This window comes from Rhea pennata, chromosome 1 (assembly GCF_028389875.1).
Source record: "Rhea pennata isolate bPtePen1 chromosome 1, bPtePen1.pri, whole genome shotgun sequence".
Lineage (NCBI taxonomy): Eukaryota > Metazoa > Chordata > Aves > Rheiformes > Rheidae > Rhea > Rhea pennata.
Window position 1 is genome coordinate 42,840,625 of NC_084663.1, and position 21,731 is coordinate 42,862,355.

The 21,731-nt window shown below is 35.3% G+C and overlaps 1 protein-coding gene across 2 annotated transcripts in view; it reads left to right on the forward strand.

Moving 5' to 3' along the window:
* NAV3 (neuron navigator 3) overlaps positions 1–21,731 on the forward strand; it is a 411,497-nt gene that overhangs the window by 236,306 nt on the left and 153,460 nt on the right. For both annotated transcript variants that reach the window (XM_062584755.1, XM_062584764.1), the window contains exons 4-5: positions 12,197–12,269; positions 16,890–17,067. In XM_062584755.1, the coding sequence (XP_062440739.1) occupies positions 12,197–12,269; positions 16,890–17,067 (251 nt within the window). The remainder of the gene's footprint in view (positions 1–12,196; positions 12,270–16,889; positions 17,068–21,731) is intronic.

Below are 21,731 nucleotides of genomic sequence, written 5' to 3' on the forward strand. Positions count from 1 at the left end.
ACTTCTCTGCCTGTTCCTTTAGTATCCACTTATGGATCACTGTTGCAGTCAGCATTCAGTCCATGAAATCTGAAGATGAAGCACCTGGATTTCTCAGAAAAAAATATTCTGACTGTCTCCTATAATCACATTCCCAGCTGTGGGACCTTGCATAGATTAGGCTTATTTTTTCACTGGTGGCAGTTACTGCTGTGTCAGTTTGCTGCACTTAGTCCCTGGTTGTTAGGAGCATGGCGATGTGACCAATCTGGAATACCATGAGCACTGGAACTGCGTTAGTAAAGATTTTGTGACACTGAACTGAATTTAAATACTGATGATAACTCTGAATGTAAATACTGTTACAACTGGTAACCCTGTTATGGGTAATGCTGTTAAGGTTTGCAAAGGTAAATTGGCTTAAACTAGTAGTAGGGTAGGAAAGTTATCACAAAGGCTGCTTATTTCAACAGTATTGATCAATCCCTCTTCATGTAAAGGCTCTTGATCAGGCTAATTAAAATACTGATACAGTCGTCCTACTACTTTTTTAATGTAACTTGTTTACATAAATCGAGGGTGACCTAAAACTGAATACACAAGATCTCAGTTAGAATACACTACAAGCATTTTTGTTTCAGTAGAAATCAATAGTTAAATACAGTAATCTATTTGGCAGCTTTCTGATGTGCAGGGACTATTTGAAACACTCTTGGTCTGCTGACCGAATGATCTATTGATGATCATATGACATAGATCAGAGCTATCCTTATTTTAAGTTGAGCTTATTTTAAGTTGGTCCAGTGTCTGGATCTGAGTTAGGCCAGGCAGGATTCGGTTTCAGAGTCAGTCCAAAATAAGTTTTTTGTTAGGACTTGATTGTGTTCAATCTCACAAACTGATAACAAATTATCCTTGCTTTTTGAAAAGTTGATATTGAGTTAGATCCTGTATTTGCCTATATTGCTGTAGCAATCCTGCCTGGTGTCATCTTGACTAGATCCAAATCTGTAAAGTCCCAGAAGTTGAATCTGAACAGTCTTCATGAAATACAAATGTGTTTGCATTTTAGGTTCTAGCTTTTGGCCTTCTTTAATTCTACAGTAATTAGAATATGCTTTGTTTAGGCTTGTATTGTTGGCTAATTGGAACCTTATTTGAATTATTCATACCTCCTGATCTTTCAGTATTTATTTGGAATTACAGTGGGAGCTTACTGGTGACATTTTCCTCTAGGGAAAGAAATACCACAAAAATTTTCTTTGTCCCAGGATTTCCACACTTGAGAGTTGAGCCCCATTTGTGTGTGAAGTAAATAATAGTTCATGAAGCTAAACAGCTACAGTTTTGTGTATTCTAACTGCCCACATAGTTAGCTACCCAGTATCCCAGTTTTGTGGGCTGTTTTGCCTGTCCCTCACAGATTTTCTCAGCAATTCCTCCCAATTATGACTCTTACTTAGATTTTGGTAGAAGTTCTCGCTTAATTTGTAGACAGGTTGGCAGTAACAGTTCAGCTATATGCAAGGGCATCTTCACTGTTCTTGTATATATATAATTCTTATTTGGATTGCTAGCCATTAACAGTTTTGGAAGATTTATATGGTTACATAGTACGAATTAACGTATCTGAAGATATGTGCCCCCTCAAAAGCCCAATTCACAAAATATGTCTAATATAATAACATATTTAACGATCAGAGCATTTGTAAAATCAAAAGGCCAGGAGCGTAGGAAATTGTCAGTCTCCCCTGTACATGCTGCAGCAGTACAGGATTCAGAAAGCATAAAGGACATCTGAATGGTGTCTGCAAAGTTCAAGAGATGCAGTGAAATGCCCCTTTGTTTGTTTGTTTACTTACCTTTTAAAGGATTCATCCTGTCACTGGCTGTGATTGCGTTTACTTCTGAAAGCTACTTTTTCTGATGAGCTAAATGAAGTTGCTATATACCAAATAATGATGAAGGAGAGAACTGGAATACTCTCAAAGGTTTAATTAAATCTAGTAAATGAACACTCTGTGGAAGGCTCTCTTTTGACCTAATGGAGAGAAACTACTCTGTGTCAAAAAGTGTGTATTTTCATGTTGCCCTCCAGATTCCTGAAGTTGCCAAGTTCTGTAAATATTTAGACATTGGTACCTTGCTGACTTAGAAGTGTCACATAACTAAAAAAGTATTGTACACAAGTGATGCATTGCTTTAAAAAACACCATGTTTAAACAGAGTCCCTTTTATCATTGCCCTAAAAAAATGTCCTCACAGAGACATTTAGTATTTATCTTCAATTTTGTGTTCTTAGTGCGTATGTAGGGCTCTTTCACAAAGTCAGTGACCACTTGCCTGCGGAGACAGGAGTACCAAAGTTGAGAGTTACTTTGAGACTTCGGAAGAGAATTGTCCCCTTACCTTTACTTTTGATCCAAGCTGCTATGGAATCATAATTTAGCTGTCTTAAGAAATTTACACAAGATGCTGAAGTACTTCAATGATTCCCTGAATCCAAATCTGTGAGTTTCTTCAGGACAAAAATCTAGTATGGTATTCCAATCGAAAATCTAGTACTTTCTTCTTATGATTTATATTAAGGCACAAAAGCACTTCAGAAATTATCATTATTATGTTTTCTGCTTTATGATGCTACTGTCTGCTGTAGAGATGTCCCTAAAGAAAATGGTACAGCAGATGAACAGCAAGGAGAATAGTTAAGTAAGGGAGACAAGAGAAGCAACAACACTCTACAGCATAGATGAGCAAAGTAAAACTTTGTATTTTTCTATGATTTTTTGATTTATATGAACAGCAGATGTTTATAATGATCTGTTTGTCTATCAAAAATAGTTATTATAATTAATACTTTTATTTAAAATACCTGAGTTGTTCATTAATCTGGTAGGCAAACAAACAAACCAAAAAAATCCACAAAACACCAAGCAAATAGCATTTGAAGTTGCAGAGATTACCTCCCACTCACCCTAGACCTGTGATGGATCAGGTTTGGGGCTAGGTGAAAAATCTGCAGCACTGGTTGTCACTGCCATCTTCCTGACAGGACTGACAATACTATGTGCCAAAAGGGATCCATTTCTCTCTGTAGCACTTTCTTAAAAACCACACACACCCCAGCTCATGCTCTGACCTTAACAGCGACCTCATACATTCTTGTATCAGCAGGTCAGTACATATGTCTGTTGAATTCTCCAAGCATTTGAGAAGTTGATTCGCTTTAGCATTTCTGAGTTTACTGTTCATATTTCATGTTTGGAGTGCACGTTGGAAGAATTTGTTGTGCATGTTCCTTAATATCTTTTGGAAGAGGAAGTGGAAGGTATTTCAGTTTTGAAAAGCAATGTCGTCTTTTCCTCAAAAAAAACCCCTAATAATTAAATAACTCCAGCATCATTTCCTAAAAATTTTTGCCTGGGAGGCCTTCTACATACCAGTAGTTATTATTCTCTAAGGTAAAATTCTCCCCAAATGCCTCCAGTAAATCAACTTTTCATTTGCATATATGGTCTTTTATTGCAGAGTTTGGAACAGCTTTTTTGGACTGACGATACATATTTCACTGATACTTGTTTTCATTAAATACTTCTCAAACTATTCTGTTACACATAATGAGTTTATTAGAAAACAGTTATGTTGAGCATGTGTATGTGTGTGTCAGTGGATTATACTTTAACACCCTGAAATGTATTATAATTTCCACTGAATAATGGAATGTCCCTTGTATCTGGGTGAGGTAACAGGCCACGTGGAACAGCAAGTCAGCAGAACTCACTTAATATCTCCCAGCAGGACCAGTAACACCTGTTTTATCAGGGTGGGTTTTCACATTTTCACCACCCACTTAAACGTGTCTTCCAGGACACTTAAAAAAATGTATTGCAATAAGCAGTTCTTGGGAAATAATAATTAGAGCAAGCAATGGGGTGATTTTAAGTCTGCTGTTCTTTGTGTTTTTTCCAGATTTTACTGAGGAGCTTGTTTATCTCCAGATTTTCCATTTCTTCAAGTTTCCCCCTTTTCTGCAAGATAAACGGAGAATTCATGGCAAATTTCATCCAGTTTCACTAGTCTTAGGTGAAGGGAACAGTGCAATGTTCTGCCTGCCATACAGGGCAACTTGCACAGAGATTACGAATTTGGAACTAAAGAGGATTAGTTTAAGTTTTGCATTGCTCTGGGACACATTTATTCCCCTCATATTTCCTTGGAGGATTTGGAAATATTTAGGTGTCTTCTCTCCTCTTCATAGTACCCGGTATTAAATAGTAGTAATAGAAGGGGAGGAAAAGGAGGAGGAGGAGGAAAAACAATAATGTTTTTATTACATAGTAAAAATATATATGGTTTCTTTACAGGGAATCTTGTTGGAAATGTGAGACTTTCAAAGAGTCTTGCTCAAGAACCAAAATCTTCTAGTAGGAGGGTATTAACACACATAGATGTTAATAAGCATAACACTTTAAATATGCAAGAGAAAAGAAAACAGATGGCTTGCTTTCAGATCTTTCATGTGTGTTTAACTGGTTTAATCTGTGCAATATCAAAAGAAACCAGTCTGCTTTCTGCAGCTCAGCTGAGTACTTCTAAAATAAAGCACAATTTTTCCCTCTGAAATTCTTTAACCTTACTCTTGTTTTCTATATGTAGTAGAGACCAATTTGAGACAAAATGTTTCCTGCAGCAGGAATCCTCCCTTTTGGAATACCTAGGAAACACTTATTGGAGATGACATACAGCAATACAGTGGTAGTGCAAATCCTATAAAAATTGGCATATTTTGTATATTTTGTAAAGAAAATTTCATGAGAAAACAGGTAAATCATCAACAATGTGAATCCAAATGGCATAGAAAGTGTTTCTAGTGTTTCTTATAATTATCTAGGTTACAGATAAGTAATTTTATAAATAATTACAATAAATCGTATGTCTTAATAAATAAATCATACTTTCTTATCTTTTATGAACTAAGTACATTTTGTGTCACAAAGTATATGCCATGTAAATGCATTAGAGGAATTTTTTATTTTAGTTGTATTGCTCTTTGCCAATTTTTGTAAAGACATGAGCAGAAGTTCAAATGTGCTGAACATCTATGTTCATGTTAAGAACATCAGGGGGTTCTCAAGACTGGATATTATTTTAGTGGTCACTTACAAATCATCATTGGTGGTCCCATTTGGCCACATCTCAAGTACTGCATCCAGTTCTGGGCTCCCCACTACAAGACAGACATGGAGCTACTGGAGAGAGGCCAGCGCAGGGCTACGAGGATGATCAGAAGGCTGGAGCACCTGCCCTGTGAGGAACGGCTGTGAGAGCTGGGCCTCTTCAGCCTGGGGAAGAGAAGCCTGAGGGGGGATCTTATCAATGTGTATAAGTACCTGAAGGGAGGGTGTCAAGGGGACGGGGACAAACTCTTTTCAGTTGTCCCGTGTGACAGGACAAGAGGCAATGGGCAGAAATTGAAGCACAGGAAGTTCCGCCTGACCGTGAGGGGGAATTTCTTCACTGTGAGAGTGACGGAGCACTGGCACAGGTTGCCCAGAGAGGTTGGGGAGTCTCCTTCTCCAGAGATATCCAAAGCCCACCTGGATGCAACCCTGTGTAACATGCTCTAGGTGACCCTGCTTGAGCAGGGGGTAGGACTAGATCATCTCCAGAGGTCCCTTCCAACCTTACTGATTCTGTGATTCTGTGATATGAATCACCTAGATCCCAAATAATGTTGCATTTAAAGACTATATGGGTCAATGGAGATGAGAGGTACTGGACTGCACAATCTATTCTGGTATGCCAGCTTTAATCTAGAATAATACTGTTGGCTTCAGTAGAAATGCTGTTGAGTAAGCCAGCTATCATAAAGGCAAGCTTTTGGGCCCAGTATTCAACGAGATAAAATCATAATACATACAGATAATTACAATGAAAGCACAATGGTATGTAGAATAGCAGGCAGTATTTGCTGCAAGCATTTCTCTGAATTTGAGACAGTCCTTGAGTCATTTAATTTTTTTTTTTTTATTTATTTATTTATTTTATGAGGGAAGTATTGACCTTTGCCTATTTCGTAGCTAGTATAGAAGCTGAATGTCTGCCTGCCTGGTTTATCAAGTCTGGCTTTGTTAAACAAACCTAGTGATAAAACTAGAGATAAAAACATATGTCAGTATAGAATTGCCAATATTTTCTCATTATATCTCTATCTTGTAGTTTTCCAGCCCTGTGCTTAAAGGAGAGGCAGAACAGGAATACAAATTAGTGAAACCAGCTGGGGAAAAAAAAAAAACAAAAAAAAACAGAAGGACAAAGTTAAAATGCAAACTAAAAATCTGGGTGTTTCCCACACCACAAGTGAGTTGTCAAGAACTCACAGATGTGTGCAATATATGAGTCAATTGAGAACAGAAAGTGAAGTAGAATAGTCCTTCCCAATCTGTGAGAATAGCTTTAGGTGCAGCAGACCGTGCAAGTTTATAAATTTGGCCAAAAAAAAAAAAAAAAAAAAAAAAAAAAAAAGATGTTTTAGGTAGTTTATTTGTGAGAATGAATGTATATATGAGAGTATGTATGACCAAGTCTTATATGGCTCTCTATTATGTGAGGGAGGATCAAAGTGTAGGCCATCTCCATGTTGACATATTTTCTAGTTTCTTCCAGAGCATGCTATATAACTAGGTCTACGTGGACAGTTTCATCTTCTCCCAGGCTCCAAAATGTGCTCCAAAGATGCTTTCATCCTCACGTAAAGGTCTTCCAGTTGCTTGAATTTCTGTTCCTTTTGCAGGCTGCAGTTGAGAGCAAAGCACTGACATTGCACCTGCTACTAAGCAAGCAGCCAGCACTCAAAAGCTGCTGTGTCTCCTTCCATGCTGTGGTCATGTGAAAGTCAGACAGGCAAATGCTATCTACTCCTTCATTTTTCGCAGGCTGTAGATTAAACTGCTTGTAATAAGCACTCTCTCCTTTCTATATGGTATAGGTATTGTGAATATTTAGAGTCTCATATGCTACCTGTAAGGACTAAATTGCATTTTTCTTTGATTTTGGTTGCAGAATGCTACAGAACTTGAGTAAGAACAAATTATTTCCTAGTTTTGCGTTCATTAAATCCATTGACTTCCGCAATTTTTGTTAGTGATGATGATCCATAGAAAGAGTCAAACATGACTTTCTGAACTCAGATCAATACCCTGGAGAAGTTTAAAAAGAAATCTTGCTAGTAAAGTGTGTTTGAAATACAGTTGTTGTGACAGAGAATATCTTCCGCTGTAATATTAATCTCAAAGGACTAATATGTAATACTGATATGGAAAAAAGCAACAAATATTGAATAGTTTTATGGAGTCTCTCTGCTCTGGAAGGTGACTAAATACGTGGCTTTCTGGGTTTCCATGATTGTATATTTCTGTGAGTGCCCCTAATGAGCTGTCAACACCATTAGTAAAACTTCTACAGAGCAACAACTTTGCCAAGTTGTATCTGGGGCTTTGTGTTTTGAAGCAGAGTGTCAAAACACATGCAGAGCTATGGAAGATAGAAGTGAATGAAGTGTTAACAGAAGTTACTGTTTTACTTCTGCCACCAAAGCAGTCAAGGATAATTTAGGAACAAATACGTTAAAAGACTATATAATAATAAGATGTCATAGTTAAAAGGTGTTTCATTCTTTGACATCAGGAATCCAGCTCACATTTGGCAATCAAATCCCAGCCAACTCACATATGTAGCTATATGTTCTTGTAAACTATGGAGTCATAAACTTCACAAGAGAGAATATTAGTCAAACATATTTTTCAGAGCTTCATATAAATACAGGAAAACATAATGCTGCATTAGTCATCATTACTTGTCTTCTGAGAATCCTGCAATTGAATTTATGTTTGGAAGTAAAGAAAGTGTTGTCTGCCAGACAAAGGAGATGAAAGCTAATCTTAGTAATGGCAAAAATACTTGTAATAAGTAGACATATTCTATATGGTGAGTCACTGCTGAGTACAATCCCACAAACGAGCTGTTCCTGTAAGTCTGCTAACTGCTGGGTATTAAGTACTACTGTTTATCTACACGCAAGTCTTGTAGTCTCCTTTAGTGATTTCTGTGAGTTGAATTTCAAATCGCTCCCAGTGAAAAGCAGATTACCCACAACTGTAGTATGCAGTATGTTACAGTAGAATTGCAGTATGTGTCTTTTTTATATGTCCTATTATGTGTTAATAGTATCAGAGTTAGGATATTCCTGCTTATTTGTGCATCACTGTTTGAACAGTAAGCCCCTAAAATATGGGTGTAGTAGTATCTTGGGGCCAATACTATTTATATTGCAAGTATTTCAGATGAATTTTATATAATACTGTGTTTCTAAGTGATATTAAAAAGATTTGATTTACAAAACAGCTTAACATTGTGTAGATAAAACTCCACAGGCTTAATTAAATAAGCATCGTTTAGATATTATCTACCTCGTGATACCCACAAATCTGAATTCGTGTATTATCACCCTCTTAGCTGTGTGTTTGTCTGCACCCATGGTGTCGGTGTTACATTTCAAAATTGAGCAAAATATTCTTGAATATCTCTCTTCAGAGCTACTTTTTGTTACCTTTGAAAAGCAATCTCATGTAGTATTTGATTCATTTTCAACATGGTTAATCAAATAAGTGGACAATTATCTACGTAGCAGTGAAGGTTTACTATATCATTAGTTATTTATTCCATTTTTAGATTTTAGGATTTTTAATGTGGCTAATCCACCATTCAAAACACTAATGTTCTTCCACTCTTTGAGTGTTCAGTATAAAATATGTGATTTGGAGCAAAAGTTATTTGTGATTGACAGTGATGGAGAGCTGTTCAGCAACAGTCTGATCATGGAAATATTTACAAGCAAATTGGCAACTTTATGTGAGTAACTTTGTATGTCTTGGTATTTAAGATTTGGGGTCTGTATATCTTGAATTCTGTGCTGTAGTGAACTGTGTTTTCTGCTACAACGTTGTGCAATTTTGATAGTATTATTCATGCTAGTGAGGAGCATCACCTTTGTTATGAGCTAGTGCTTTTTGAAAGGAAAATTCACTTTAAAATTGCAAGCCTAAGGGAGTTAAGAAAGTTATCTTAGGTTTATGTGCAGTGTTGCAGTGCAAAATCTTCAGTCATTGATATGTAAGCAAGTAGAGTTCTACAAATGCAGTGTCGGCACTAGGAAAAGTTTATCTCAGTCTGTAATAACCCCATCACTAGCTACTTAAGTAAACATGGAGTTCAGAGATTCATGCCACTCTTGATTGAAACAGTGTTGAGGAGTAGAAGCTGCTTGAAATCTCTTAGAACTTTTGTAGCTGCAAAATTATGTGCTTGTAAGTTTGAATAAAAAGTGTTTGGAGCTGTTAGCATTTGAGTTCAAAGGATAACTGTGGTTTGCCAAGGCAAGAAGTAGATAATTAAAGCAGTGTTTATACACACACTGAGAGTTTCAAAATCGCGCAACTTTAAAGTTTACTTCTTCTATATTGAAAAGGAAAGAAAGTGAAAATAACCACAACAATGTATAAGTGCAAGTCTCATTAAATCTTCTAGCAGTGCTGGAGAGTTGCATAATAATTATAGTTATTATCAGAAAACTTACTGTAACAGCTATATTCTGAGTTTTTCTATGTGTTAGGCGGCCGTGATTTGCCATACCAACGTGTTCAACTCACAAGTCAAAATAGGACTTCCTGCAAAGGCTGGTAGTGCAGCCACAGCCTATTGCTTCTCTTCTTCCGATGAGTTAAGAAGCAAAGCAGAGTTTGCTTTGTACTTCTGCTCCTATCTGGAGTCTTCAGTGTCGATGGGAATGACCAGCTTCATCTGCACTTTTAAGAGATGTGACTTCAAAGACACATACAGTAAAAATAGACCCCCAAAGTAACCAAGTGCCATTTCTATAGGATTTTTTTTCGCTGTAAGTGTATATTAAGATTTATTTATTAAATTCGTTATTTTATAATATTCACTGTTGCAGATATAAAGAGGTGAACATTTGAATGTTTTCAAGGCACATTTAAAAAAAAAACAAACAGGAAATACTAGAGTTTAAATGTCCGCCAGTGAATTATTCTTGATGTTTACAGTTACATTCTCCAGAAATGTTGCAGAGAACTCATGTCATTTATGAAAAATACTGTGTTAGTGCTAGGAGGTCTGCTAGGAGATATTGATTCAGTTTTGGAGGTGGACATCACTGACTCCAGTCTGATTTTTTTTTTTTGGTTTTCATTTCCAGTGTTTAGTAGTAGAATGAATTTTCCCCTCTTTCAAATAGCTCACTCTGCACTATGGTTGATGTGAAAGTTTAACAGGACACTCATCCAGCTTTTATCCAAACAAATTGTCGTGTCTGCTAAATTCCTTGGGACAGGACTGTTTCCATTCGGATTGTTTTCTCACACCAATGACACGGTTTGAGGGCTTTTATGGGCTCAAGCAGAGATACTCTGGCCCCGTGGGTCGTTGCCCAGGCCTGAGGTGGGAGCACGGCCGGCTGTCTGCTGTTCCTGTTGCACGTATATTATTTTAATCGATTTGGGAGAGAAATTATTTATCATTCCCCATAAATGCTGGTTTGTCCTTGAAAACAATTCAGCTAGTGTATGAAAAGACTTTTTCTCAGGTGTGTTTTCTAATGCATTGGAGTGTTTATTTTGTTTAAAGAGTAGATACCTAAAAATTTTGCTCATAGATTTATAAATACTACTGGCAGCCCAAGAGAGTCTGTGTAGGCCTGAAGGGAAAGAGGATGGTTTTGCTCCTTTTAGCTAATATTCTTTGCTGTGAATAAGGGCAGAACTGCAGCCATAGAAAGGTGACAATAATAAATGAAAGACCCCCTTCCTCATTTTCTTTTTTATAATTTTCTTCAAATGAAAAGTGGTGTAATAGGCTAGAAAAGATATTGCCAAGGATCAAGCAGCTTTTAATCAAGGAGTGAATTTACTGCAATATATTTTAAGGATTGAAAACTACAGAAACACGGTATTGTAAAATGTGTAAACATTCAGGTAAAATTAACTACATGCACTTGATCTACTGCAGCTTTATGTTTTTAGCACTGAATACTCCTTGTTGTTTTTTGAACATTATTCAATGAAAGTAGGAATTGTAAATATAGTGTTAAACATTTTTTTTATTTGTGTGGTTCTAATTACCTTAAACAAATCCTACAACCTAAAAATGAAGTTTAAAATAAAGTTTATTGAAGGTACTTGACACAGGCAATTGATATCTCCCTATACGTCATTATTCCGTTTTGATAGGAGTGTGCTTAGATGCAGAAAGTTGTTACTTGAGAGGTTTTACATTTATAATCCAGTATTTGCTTCATGGACCCCAGAAGGGTTGAGAGAACCAGTTGGGAATGGTGACTCACGAAGTATTTTGGCATGTTCTGTCTCCCTAATCTGTTAAAAATAAAATCATGAAAGGAGTTAAATTAATTCTGTGATTACTCATTTTAGAGGAAGAAATTTTATTCTGTTACTGTCCTTGATCTAGGCTACGTTTTCTCCTTCTCTTACCCAGAGCTGCCTGTGGTAACACTACAGTTCTTCTGAACGGTTGGCAGAAGCCAGCCCCATGACCTGCAGTAAGCAAGCGCTTTTTAGGGAAGCATAAACATATGAGAAATTAAAAATATTTCCCATAATATTTGATGGAAAAAAATATGGAAGGAACCACTGACGTGACATTATTTTCTCAGAATTCCGCCTCATCCCAAGGAATTCCCTTCGCCGGCACATTTCTCGGAAGTTTGTGCTTCCATTCTGCAGCTCACTCTGTCTCCCACATCTCCAGACATTCCCTCGGTGGCTAATCCTCTATGGATGCTTTCATTGCTGCTTAGTGGTGGTGTACAAAATCCAGTTTTATGTTAAGTAGGTGGGCTGCTGGGTTGCCTGCATGCCATTCTGGATCGGGCCTTTATGAATTGTTTTTAAGCACCAAGTGGACAATGAAAGCTTTATATCAATTCCCCAATTAGCAGTAATCATTCTTGCTAAACTTTGGTAAAGAGCTGTAGTATGTGATGAATGTAAAGTATTCATTCCTGTTTTTTCTTTCTTTCTTCTTCTTCTTTTTTTTTTTTTTTTTTTTTTTTTCCCTGCATTTCCACTTTGGTACATTTTGTAAAATAGTCTTATACTGCTTGCTATTTGTGTTCGCATTGCAGATCGAGAATGTTGATGTCTGCCTTAGCTTTCTGGCAGCTAGAGGCGTAAATGTCCAAGGTCTTTCTGCAGAAGGTAAGAGAAACAGATTGTCAGAAAATAAATTCTGAAAATTAATTTTCTTAATTCGTATTATTTGCAACTAAATACCAGACTCCAGCTGTCTTGAACAGCATTAAGATACAGATTACTGATAGGGAGCGAGAGATTTAGTCTTTTATTTTTCTCTTGAAATTGAATGGAGAAATCCAGTATGTGTATGAAAACCTGAGACAATGTTTTAAAATAATAATGTATTCAATTGTATTAATCTTTTCTTGTTACCTCCACAGTATTAGGTAGCTACAGGGTGTCCCAAATGTACTTTTAAACTTGTTCATACACAGGATTTGAACCTACATTGAACCTACAAACATGGATGTGAGAATCTTGGTCAGATAAGTTATCTCAGAGAAGACTATTTACTTAGGCTAATTTATTATTAGAAATAATGTTTTCAAGCTGAGGCCAAAATGTCTTGCATGTTTTTCATGTCATGTTTTAAATGACAGAGTGAATGGACCTGCTGCTTATATTATAGCCCTTTTTACTACTTTATTCCCCTCCAGTTACTGCCTGATGCAGTACTAATGCAGTAAACATATCAAATAAAAAACATTAAAATACCTTTTGTCTTTATTACTATGTAATACTTGCTTAATTAATGTAAAATTAATTTAATTGGGTGGATAATATATAAATTAATAAAATGCATTCAAGCATTTATCATGTAATGGATTGAGCACTTCTGGAAGGTGCTGTGCACTTTCAAAATCCATTTGACCTTCATGGCACCGGAAGGCTGTAAGTATTCACAGAATGCAACTCTAATTTTTTATTTTGCTTGTAGTGCAACAAAAAGCTAGAATGCAAAATAGTCTGTTTTCAGAAATGGTAACTTCAGCTGAATTTTAGAAGGTACATACAGAAAAATTTTGAATGGTAACCACTGTTTGGTTTTAAAATTAACGCAGTTGTTATCTTTCACCTTCTCCAACTTCATAGAACCTTAGCAGAAGTGTAACATGGTCACAATATGTGACATCTTCGTTGCATTGATTCTTGACTTGTGGAAAAACTCCTTAATTAATTCAGACAAATGCCTATATATACTATAGATATGTTGATATGTGAAAATAGTCAAAATTTACATGTTGGCATTTGTTTCTAAGCTATTTAGAACTTGATTTTTTGAGATAACAACTAAATGTGTGAATAGCATGAATTTATTTCATTAGAAAATTTTTTTATTGTTGGATACAATGATGCAATGTAAAACACTCTTTTTTCTGTACTTTGTTAAATTAAAAGACGGGTGCATTTTGAAATACATTTCTTCATTCATAATTTACTTTCACTTTAGAAAATAATTTTTAACAGGTTGTAAACTTCAGTTGTGTAGCATTAATTACTAAATGCAATAATGCAATATAATGTGAAATGCAAAGAGTAATTTATAAAAGTTTTACAAATCTGGAAAACATAATTATAAATTATTTATTTAATAGTATTTTGAATTAGTTATTTAGTGTTCCTGCAATTTTTGAAAACTGTTAATAAAATAAATTTTTTCTGCTTGACAAGGTGTTCTGTGCTGTGGAGCATTCATGTGGTGCTTCTAGCTTTTCTTGAGAAAATCCCAAACTTTCATTTTCCAGACTCTAACTAAAGTGAATGGAAATATAAGATGAAAGTTGTAGGTGGAAGTCGCAACTGAAATCCTTACCTCACTGATAAAAATGGCAAAATTCGTAGTGAATTCTGAGACCAAATATGGACCTCTGTATATTTTTGAGGTGCCTACACATTTACTGTCGAAGAGTATTAACTATATTTCTGGTATCCCCAGCTCCTCAACCGTCTGGCTGTAGCTCACAGGGCATCCTTTGTGTTGTTAGTATCCGGTAATCCAAAAGGTGCCTTCTGATAGAGCAATGCAGTAGAGGAAAGTCTCTTGGGAAAGAAGCACTTCACTGGTATTACTAACTTTCTCTTTTTAGTGAAAGGAAATCCAGCAATTCTGGAAAGACAAAGCCAAGGCTCCATCAGCATCTTAATTTTATGCACTGCAAATCTGTTTGGAGTAAAGACCTTCCAAAACCTACAGTTTACATATTACACAGATAATGTATTACTTTTTCCTCCAGTTCTGCTGATTTTTTTGTAAATCATGAGTACATTTGTCTTAAAAGCTGTAACTTCTGTTTGTAAGGTTACAGTGTGAAAATAATCTTCATTTTTTAGGGTTTTGTAGTTTCTTGTGAGTCATAATCGTTCTTCAGCCTCAGAAACTGCACCAAAAACACAGTGGTGGCAGACTTTGAGTTCTGAAAAAAGATTTAAACTAGTTTGTCTATTCTGCAGTTCATCATGAATCTGCTGTAAATGCTTCAAAGTCTTTGTGATTGACAGAGTAGTCTGATTCCCTTGTATGTACTATTATTTTTTAGTAGGATTGTTTCTACCAAACCATTACAATGTTACAATTCCTGAGAAGAAGGAATTGAGAAAAGGAGAAATGTTTTTTATCATTAAATTGTTGAGTTACATTCATAGCGTTTTGTCAGTGCATTTATGTTTAAAATCAGTCAAGTTTAGAAACCAGTAAGAATCTGTTTTGTGAACAAGCTTTGGTGAATGTGTTTTTTTACTATGGGGTCATTTACGAATGCCTGCTTCAGACAGTCTCTGGAGCAGTAAAACATAACTATAACAGAGATTATAGATCTTACAAGAAGCTTCCCACATCATTTTGACATTTGAGCAAGGAGCTCCAGAGCAAAAGTCATTTTCAGATCTTGACAGCAGAATCTATACAGGAAATCCCAAATGATAAATAATAAACCCATTGCTGAACAGAAAAAAATTCCTGCCTTCCTCTCCCCAGAAAGTTTAGTGCATATTAGAAGTTTCTAGGTTTATTCCACGTAAGAGAAATCTTCCAAACTTAAGTGGTTTAAAAGTAGGAAAGAAAATGTTCTGAAGTAATTTCAAAAGTTACCATATTCTCCTTTAAAAATAGACAAAAATGTAATTGAAGACAAAAAAAGAAAGAAGTTATCAGTTAAAAACTGACAAATGATGTGAACAAGGGGTTCTTTTTTATTGAATATTAAATGCTGAAAATGATAAGAATAAATAAACTAGTATCAGGTACAGAAAATGTTTTAAAACTAGAGCAGCTTAAAGAAGGATAATTATGTGTGGGGATTTTTAAAGATAATTTTAAATAGGAATTTGCTGCATTCCTTGGTGATGATCTTCCTTGAAACTAATGTGGCTGCAAATCATTTCTTTAAAAGCTTTTTAATTCTGAGAAGGTTTTTCTGCATATCTATGGTGGTTTCATGGGGGAATCAAAGATCCTGCAAAGAGCAGAGGAAGAAGGATGAGTTTTCTGAGCAAATTTCCATTTTGCAGGGCACTCCAGTATCCTGGGTTGCGTTTGCTTTTCTACAACAGAACCAGAGAGCATAAAAGCTCCTGTGTTTGCTGGTCTGTTCATGTATGTGCTAGTAATTCTCCTACTGCTTTTGAAAGGAAATGAGTACGTTTTAAGCATGTGAATGTGACAGTGCTCATTTATAAATTCTGTTTTAAATATTACATAAGAAAGGGTGAGTAGCGCCTGCAATTTAAGAAAGATTGCAGTGTGGCCCGCTAGTTTGTACGTTTTTACAGAGCTATAGGCCTTTGTAATGAAAACCTTTCCCGAGAAGTTCAGTGCCAAAGAAAATTGAAAGTGAGGTTCTGAATAGACCCAAGTGCTACAGATAATTTCATTAAAGCCCCTTGAGGCCTTTTTTTGACACAGATCCTTTATGCGGAAAGAATAACACTTGTCTTTTAAAAGTCTAATCTCAGGCTGGGGAAAAGAAACAGCCTAGGAGAGAAAGGAAGGGGAGACACGAGGAAGCTACTGTGGATCAACATATTTTCATACTGGTAGCTGTTTTAGCCTTGTGTGAAAGCCATAGTTTTGAAGCCTTCATTAATCCATACCAATAGCATGAAATAGAGAGACAGATAATCATGTAACTGGAAAATTCAAAGATACGATTACAAGCCTTGGGTCACCTTTTTTCCTTTGCATTTTCCATTTGCTAATCTTTTTAAATGAATATACTCTCATCCCAAGACCATTACCACCTCCTCCTCCGTATTGCCTGGAAATCGCTATTTGCTGCTAGTGTGCGTAGAATTTGCCCAAACAACAAGAAGGATAAAAGCAGCTAGGAAAAAGGGATGTATATAAAAGGGATGTATATCTGAAACGGGAAAGAATTCAGACTTTACCACTCTCCCGTTCTTGCCTCTCAGCTTCCCAAGAGTCTTTGAATTATGTCAAGGCAGGAGTATTCATTTCAGATTATGTATATTGGTAACTCATCTTTATATCCATGTACATGTGACGTGATGAAGTTATGGAGGTAGATGTTTATTGCAAAGAAAGGCATATAAATAACCAAAGGTTGTAATAGATAATAAAGTATCAGGGATAACCAGCATGAAACTGTTGCTGGGCATAGATACAGTGATACAAGGGCTTATATTTGTATAGTTTTATGTATGTACATATATATTTTACTGATACAAAACTGAAGGTCTAAACCACAGTGATTTCACTTCTTTTTCTCTGTGTTATTTTTTTTATAGAAATAAGGAATGGAAATTTGAAAGCCATCTTAGGCCTGTTTTTCAGTTTGTCTCGCTACAAACAGCAACAACATCATCAGCAACAATATTACCAATCTTTGGTGGAGCTACAACAGCAAGTCCCTTCACCTCCAGCTGAAATCAGCCAGTCCAAAACACACCAAGATATGCAGTCGAGGTAGGTTAAAAAGTTAATTTTCTCAGGTGCTAAAATCTTTTACTTGGCTATCTAAGAAAGACAACTTTAGGTGGAAAGGTTCTGTCACCCGAAAAAGACATAAAAGTGCATTTTTTAAGGCTTTGCAATATCTGTAGTAAAATGGTATGTAAAGTGTCTACTTATTTTTAAAATTGTATTTCTTGTGGGTAAAACTATAGTGAGCAGGAAACATTATCAATTAAATTTAGTTAAATTTTAATTAATTTTAAGGTGTTCTTGGACTTTATATTTGCATTCTCCAAATGTTCTGGAAAATAACTTTACTTGCAAAACAGATACTAGAAACCTGAGTTTCTGACTAGAAATGTAAGTCTTTGGAATAAGCTCATCTGAGGGACAAAACATTTTTTTTTTCCTAATCAGAACCAGTTACATCCCCTCAGATTAGTGTACAGATTATTTTTGTGTTTTCCTCACATACCCAATTCCAGTTACAAATGAATGATTTCAAATGATTAACCAAATAGATGGAGAAAAGGCACATTATAATCTCTTCTCATCACAACACATTCTGTTTTTGAGTGCCTACCTCTATTTGAATGGTGTTTGTCTTTCTTAAAGGGAGAAGAAATGGCTGTAATCTAGTTTTTTCTTTTAAGTGAGCAGTTCAGGGTTTGGGTTTAAGAAAGTACAAAACTCAGCTGAATTCTTAACTGCTGAATTACATTGCTTTCAGAGTGAAGCTGGGCAAATATTTTGTTAAGGTGGTTGCTTATTGGCCATGTCAAGAGAATCAGTTTTAAACACAAATACCTATTTCATGGCAAGAGTGTTAGCACCATATATTTTATTGAGGAAGGAAAACGAAGGCTATTCGTGTGTAAGACTACGGAAAGTGAAATTCTCAGTGAAGAGCTTTACATACTGCTCTGTTTGGTATAATGTTTATATGATATATTATTTGCTTGCTTAAAAGATATTTGCATGCTTCATGAATAGTAGAGTCTCTAAGATGTGATAAGTTAATGATCTAGGATGGAATAAATGTATCAGAATACAGTAATAATATTCTGGTTCTTGAGTCTATTAACATCAAAAATACACTGTCATTTTTACAATAAATTTATTCCTTCCTCAGTTGAGAAAACTTAATCAGACTTCTGCATAATAGAAATCTTTCCCTTGAAACCAGGAGTTTTGTGAAAATAGATTTGTGGGAAAATGTTCCTGGCAGCAATTACCTAATTTGATAAGATAATTGATATATAATTTGATTTGATTTGATTTGGGCGTTACAATGTGAAATGCATTTTTTTCCTCTGGTACTGAATATTAATGTCTTTGCATGCTCCTTCTGTAAAGTTTACTATGAACATGTAATCTGAGGAGTTATGGCGTGATCCTAGAAGAATTTGAGAACTCTCAACATTTTCTGAAGCTGAATTTTGCATTCTGAAGGATACTTAATTCTTCAGAGGATGTGAGAGGAAATAACACCTTGCTCTTGAAAGAACAGTTTCTTTTTCAGTATTATTTCCATCATAATGAGGGTGTTTTGAATATAGGTCTACAAGCAGTGTTTACTGCTTTAATCAATGGAATAAGGGGCTAACCAGCTGCTTGTGAATACTGTTGGTTATGGGTTTTTGTTTATAATTCAGTAAAAGTGCATTTTTTGTAAGAATAGGTACCATATTCCCTTGTACATTACCACTATTGAAAACAAGTCCGGCCAAAAAAGCTTGGAGCAAAGCAGTTGTTTATGATTTGGAAGATAGCGACTGCATACTCGTCCTTTGCTCAGGAATGGTCGACAAGGAAGGGATGAATTTGTTATAAAGCTTTCCTTTCATTGTAATTCCTCAAAATCTCATGGTTCTTCAAGCCCTTTACTTCCTCTTTTCTTTTATTGTGTTTAAATTTACTTCATTATGAGGAGAGGTGCTCGTTCTGTGTCCAGGACCCCAGCTTTCATGCCTTCATAAAGAGAAAGAAATACAAAGCTAGGGGTAGTTTAACAAAATTTCTACTTCGCTTAGCATGCTTTCAACCCTCTAATGTCAGGAGTTTTAAGACTATTTTGTTCCTTGATTAAATTTATATTCATGGCTATGTTTCAGTTATAAAATTTTTCAACTGTAAAAGATTTTTAAACTGGGGTTGATACTGTCTTTCTTATTTCCTATCTGCAAAATGAAAGCAAGAATTCAGCTGTTTGCTTTCGTATAAACAGAAGTTGAATCTGTTTGTCACCATAAACTTTTGTTCTATCTGTGAAGAATTTGATTTTCTCCTTCTGTGTATTTTCCGCATGTTTTTCAGTAAAGACTTTTTAAATAAAGGCAAGGTCCATAGTCCTGAAAGCTTTATATATGAAAGATTTATATCTTTTGCTACAAATTGTTCTAGTGCTCTGAGCTGCTATCAGAATAAGGAACTCCAGGACTTAGAAGTGTTGCTATCAAACAGAAATGATTTATTTATTTAAATTAATTAGTTCATTATTTTGAAATATGTCATTGTTTTGAAGTAGTATTAGGAAATTGGCATACAATAACATGTCCCTTTCTAATAACAAAATACCATGTTTGAAAAACTTGTTATCCACAAATATGCACACATATGCAAGTATTCATTGATACAAACTGTCTATAGTGGTCTTAGCAAGTCTTCTTTTTGTAGCAGTAATTCAGTTCTACTTTATTCCATAAAAAGAAAATATATCAGAAAATAATACGAAATGAGTTCCTGAACAGCTTTTTAGTTTTAAGCTGATAATGAGTAAATAAAAGCTTCCAATTAAAAAGAAAGAAAGAAACTAAAGCATAAAATAATAATAAAAAAAGGCACCTGTGGTGGGATTCATCTTACCTACCTTTTGTCATCTAAAATGTGGGCAGGTAGCCTATGTGATTCCAAAACTGACTTCTCTGATATGATGTGACTTCTATGACTACTTTCATGGCAACTTGCCTCTCAAGATGAACTACTGAAGGAGCCAACATGACTGACAGATTTAATAGGCATTTAAATTTTACAAGGTATATGATGTGTGATGTGAAGTCTACCTTGATTTAAGTAGAATCAGACTCAGGGTGCTGAAATTTTAAGTCTATGTGAAATACGGAGTTGTGCTCATCCCTCACTGTTTATGGTCTAGAAAGTCCTGAGGAACACATATGGTTGCTCCATTAGATACGTGAGACTTTTACATATTTTTGGCAAAATTTATTTGAATATAGGTATTTACACCTTCCTTTTCCATTGAATGAAGTGTAATGTCGTGATAAAAGCTATGTAACAATGTCATGACACAGTCTTCGCTTTTCCTATGTTACTGCGAGTAATTATGAACTCTATAATTTATTTATGATCAATAATAGGTTAATTTAATAATTTGTCTACAGTAGTGATGATGAAAATAGCTATTCTGTCATACTGAATATTAATCTTTAAGACTATTACTATAGTTTATCACAGAGATATGCCTCCCTTTCTTGATTAGCTTGTTGCAGTTCTGAATGTACTTTAAAAAATTCTTAATATTTTGTTTTCAAACATTTTTTACTGCGAAAAGATTAGGCATGTAGAAAAATTAAGTTAGCAAATTAGTCACGGAATATGTGTTGGAAAAATATTTGGCAAATCCACATAATAGAGATTATTTTCCATTACTTGGGTCTGTGGTCCTTTAATAGCTAGGAGAAGTTTTTAATGTGTTTGAAAAAGAACTACTAGGATGATCTCATTAGAATGACAGAAGCAGGATAATAAATACAGTAGCAGGTACCTGAAAAGCACGTTCATCTTTATTCAGTAGTAACAAAATCTTCGGTCTTGATTTGAGTAAATTTTCAAATGCATTGTATACCTTATCTTAAACATATGGGTAGAGGGCAGTGCAACACACTTTAGATGCAGCTTCTCTTCATTTGATGCAAAAATCATGTACTTGCCCTAGGCTAAACCACTGAGAAAACCTGCCATTCCGAGGCACTATAAACATTTTGAATATATTTGTATGGGTGCACATGTGTAAGCAAAACCAAAGCATATATACTAGAAAGGGTGGATGCTTTTTATAGACTTTTCGCTTTTTGAAAACTTATAGTAAGCAGCCATATATCATTTTGTGCTTTGGAACTTGGAAAGTATGTCTTTATAACTGTAATTAGTTTAGGTTAGATTATTCCAGTGAGGAAGTTGCCTTTTTGCTTAATCTTACAGTGTTGAATTTGAATAATTTTCTCCATAGCCCATTCTGATATACAAGCAGTCATTCATTTAATCTAATGTGTGTGTTTTAATTCCATTGTTTTTGTTCTAATAATAATTTCATTTTCTTTAGAAAAATTACTTGCCTTTGAATTAATTTATTAGAAATAGACTGTGCAACATTTCTGGATTAGTGAACTTAAAACATTTAAGTCTAGACTTCAAAGTGCAATAGAAACCAAAGATTGGCAGAAGAGTTTATTTTGTTACTGGCAGCTCAGGTATGGTAAGAATACTGCCTAACTTCCACTTATTTTTCTGGGAAGTTAAAATCATTGCATGTGTGGTAGTGAGTATGAGAAGGTGGGGCTGTCCACTGAGAGAGAAATACAGATTATCCTTGGAGAGAAATACCTCTGAGAAGTTACACAGAGGTAACCTGAGGAAGATACATATATGGAAGCTTC